The sequence below is a fragment of the Perkinsus marinus genome, assembly GCF_000006405.1.
Source record: "Perkinsus marinus ATCC 50983 genomic scaffold scf_1104296964066, whole genome shotgun sequence".
Taxonomy (NCBI): domain Eukaryota; phylum Perkinsozoa; order Perkinsida; family Perkinsidae; genus Perkinsus; species Perkinsus marinus.
The window spans coordinates 59,311-60,866 of record NW_003204833.1 but is presented as its reverse complement, the minus strand read 5'-3'; the positions used below and the strand labels follow the sequence as shown (position 1 = coordinate 60,866).

General features: G+C 49.5%; 2 protein-coding genes across 2 annotated transcripts in view; one reads left to right on the top strand and one right to left on the bottom strand.

Moving 5' to 3' along the window:
* Pmar_PMAR026011 (fructose-1,6-bisphosphate aldolase, putative) overlaps nucleotides 1-230 on the top strand; it is a gene marked incomplete at both ends in the record, with an annotated part of 1,151 nt that extends 921 nt beyond the window's left edge. The window contains 2 exons of the mRNA XM_002770992.1: nucleotides 1-33; nucleotides 171-230. The exon at nucleotides 1-33 is cut by the window's left edge and continues 4 nt beyond it. Of these exons, the coding sequence (XP_002771038.1) occupies nucleotides 1-33; nucleotides 171-230 (93 nt within the window). The remainder of the gene's footprint in view (nucleotides 34-170) is intronic.
* A 1,247-nt stretch (nucleotides 231-1,477) lies between these two features.
* Pmar_PMAR026010 (cleavage and polyadenylation specificity factor, putative) overlaps nucleotides 1,478-1,556 on the bottom strand; it is a gene marked incomplete at both ends in the record, with an annotated part of 5,722 nt that continues 5,643 nt past the window's right edge. Inside the window, one exon of the mRNA XM_002770991.1 lies at nucleotides 1,478-1,539. Coding sequence (XP_002771037.1) covers nucleotides 1,478-1,539 — 62 coding nt within the window. The remainder of the gene's footprint in view (nucleotides 1,540-1,556) is intronic.

Sequence of the window (1,556 nt, the reverse complement as noted above, 5' to 3'; positions counted from 1 at the left end):
GTTCACCATGGAAAATGTTCCCATCATGCTGAAGTCATGCATTTGCGCCATTTGATCTCCGCTTCACCAACAGCCTCGCCAAGCTGAATAATATCCCACTTGAATTCCACAGTCGTATGGCCAAGTTTCTGTTTCAAAAAGGTATGGCTAACACCGCGATAAGCTGCCAGATTTCTATAGTGACCATCAGCTCCAGTGCCAAGCTCCAGGATTTGACCACAGTCTGGTAGCATTATCAACCACCACAGTGCAGCCCCGTGCACTCCCAGGAGTATATCAGTATTGGCCGCAGTTTCCAACTGTTTCTGCAACTCCAGCTCGCCGAACTTGACAAGGCGTACCTCCCTCCCTGGCCTTTTAAGTGACTCCACCATCACACCCTCATTTATCGCTCTTCTGTTAAACCCCATCCCGCGTGATATGACAGTTATACGCACACGCTGGACTGCCGACGCTGGTCTCGCCGTAACGTTATACACCTTCATCAAGTGATCTCGATAAGCCATCAGAATGGACGATCGCTCGCAGCCTTTCAAGGGCAGTTTAGTGTGGAATGCTTGCTCCGGGGGCACTGGGAAAATGACCCTTTCAAAGCACACTGTCCCCCCCTCTCTGGCAAGCTCATCAGCGTACACCGTTTTACCAGGGGCTAGCACAGCCTCATATATACCCAACAATGGGAAAATTTTTCTCAGGTCAGGCTTGGGTCGGTTGATCAAAATAGTGACATCACCTGGGTCCAATTCAAGTGCTGCCATAGTAATGAACAACGTGAGTATTTCCTCATGACTATGCCATGGGTTTCTCCCCAAAGTTTCTCTCGTGCGAAACACCATCACCGTGCCAAGCGCATGCGTGCAATTCGGCTGTGCCACCGGGACACCTCTAAACTCAGCTAATTGTTTATTCTTTTTATCTTCACAATCGATAAACTTCATCCCCTTGAAAGCCTCCGATGCCCTGCAGTGACCATAGAACCTCAACCTAGTGAGATTCCCAATCTCCTTCGTGACGGTATACAAGTGGCGACCCACACACAGGTAGTTTCTAGCCACCCCTCCCTTGGCCTTGACGTAACACTTCAACGTGCTCTCACCGCCACCACAATACACGTCAGGTTGAGCCCCCAAGAGTGCCCTCCTATATTTCACAACCCGTTCATGGCCAGCCAAAAGTCCGCATGCTTCGGGCTGCCTTGTATCATCGTGACGCGCGATCAATCTATCAAAGAGCGATCCTGAGACTGCCTGGCCAACTTCCACCATTGCTATAGGGCTTTGACCACTAGGTGCTTTGCATATCGTGTGTAGCGTCCATACACCCAAGACTAGCAACGACACCTGGAAGATCGTCCTCTTGGAGAGCCTCTCTCTCGACCTACGACGTTTATTCATATTACCCACATTAAAACAACTACATCAAAGCACCCCATCAGCCTTCCTAACGCAAAACGCTGGCAAAAAATGGGTAAAAACGCTCAAGCCACAGCAAACTGGTCGTATATAGCATCCCGCACTTTAAAGAGATTTTGGCACAGGTCTGAAAGACAGTATAAC